The following is a 1,264-nucleotide window of genomic DNA, read 5'->3' on the forward strand; positions in this document are numbered from 1 at the left end:
TCAGAACCAAAAATTATTATCCAGTAAGTACACATCAAAAAAGTATTAAGTCAAGCACCAACCGTGTCCATCGATGACGCTGACGACGTATCCCGACAGATCCACCTCTCCACACAGAGGTCGGAAATCTGGATTCTGAAGACTCTCAAAGTCTGTGGAGACTCTTGGTTGGAAACGTTCTGACATCCATTCCTGTGAAGTCTGTGCAGTTAAGTTAAAAATAGATATTTTTAATGTTCATATATACTGTATTCCATTTGTGTAGTAAGCCGTTTGCTTCAGTACCTGCAGAACCTGGAACTGGGTTTTCTTGGTTCCGGTGAGCTGAACACTTTCATGGCTGCTTCTCTTCTTTCCTTCTGCAGCAGCGAGGTTGTAAACTTTGAATCGACCACCTTCCTTCAATAGAGACTCGACGTCTGAGGAGGGCCGCCAGAGACTCAGCTGGTAAACTATAGGAGCAAAAAACAGAATGTACCGCAGCAGTGCTGAACGATGAACATAAATAAAAATAAACATACCGCAGCTGGGTGGGCCCAAAGAGTCAGCAACGCTGAGTCTCCACACCGGAGTCACATCTCTCTTTGGACATTTGATTTCTTGGTCTTCTTCCTCCAAAGCTCGGCGATATCGGTCCTGCAGCTCGGCCTGCTTCCTCTCCATCAGTGAGCGCTTGTAGGCTTGAAGAGTCTGCAGCTGTTGTTCACTTAAATGAGCCTATGGCACAGAAATAGTCCATTATAAAAATATATTTTTATGAGAAATAAAGGCAACAAACGGGAAAGTGAAGGTCACCTCCAGGTAAGCGGGGTCATCTCCCACGGCTGCATGCAGCTCCTCACCATCCTGCAAGTTTGCAACGTCCAGATTCTGCTTTCGTCGTTGAGATTTGGTTTTCTCTAAAGAAGAAAAACGTTTGTAAAGCTTCTTCAACTTCAGGTTGGACTTGAATTGCACTCCAATCATCTTTTGATCTATTTTGATAGGATTTCAAGTGGTCTTTTAATTAGGATTAGGAATGCTGATGGACACAATATGTTAAATAAAGCATCAGTTCAGAGAGAAAGTTCACATCTTACTTCTTGTCTTATTTTCAGAAGATGGAGACAAGTTTTTTGTTTGTTTTAGTAGCCTGAACAGTGATATAGAGCATTTGGGCTTTGTGACCAGAACTTATTTCTTTTCTTATGTCAGCATCTTTGTTTTCTTGGAATAATACTGCAGACATTAAAGTCTTTAGAGTTCTGCTCATGTTACTGTTGAC

The 1,264-nt window shown here is 42.0% G+C and overlaps 1 protein-coding gene across 1 annotated transcript; it reads right to left on the reverse strand.

Moving 5' to 3' along the window:
- Positions 1 to 62: 62 nt before the first annotated feature.
- LOC112141028 (breast cancer type 2 susceptibility protein homolog) lies at positions 63 to 966 on the reverse strand (the record flags this gene model as incomplete). Its single annotated transcript, XM_024264075.1, has 4 exons — positions 796 to 966; positions 522 to 717; positions 286 to 452; positions 63 to 201 (listed from the first exon to the last, which is right to left on the reverse strand). Coding segments are annotated over exons 1-4 (673 nt in total), but the record flags the coding sequence as incomplete, so codon positions are not given.
- Positions 967 to 1,264: the final 298 nt, after the last annotated feature.

The sequence above is a fragment of the Oryzias melastigma genome, unplaced genomic scaffold, assembly GCF_002922805.2.
Source record: "Oryzias melastigma strain HK-1 unplaced genomic scaffold, ASM292280v2 sc01315, whole genome shotgun sequence".
In the NCBI taxonomy this organism is placed as follows: domain Eukaryota; kingdom Metazoa; phylum Chordata; class Actinopteri; order Beloniformes; family Adrianichthyidae; genus Oryzias; species Oryzias melastigma.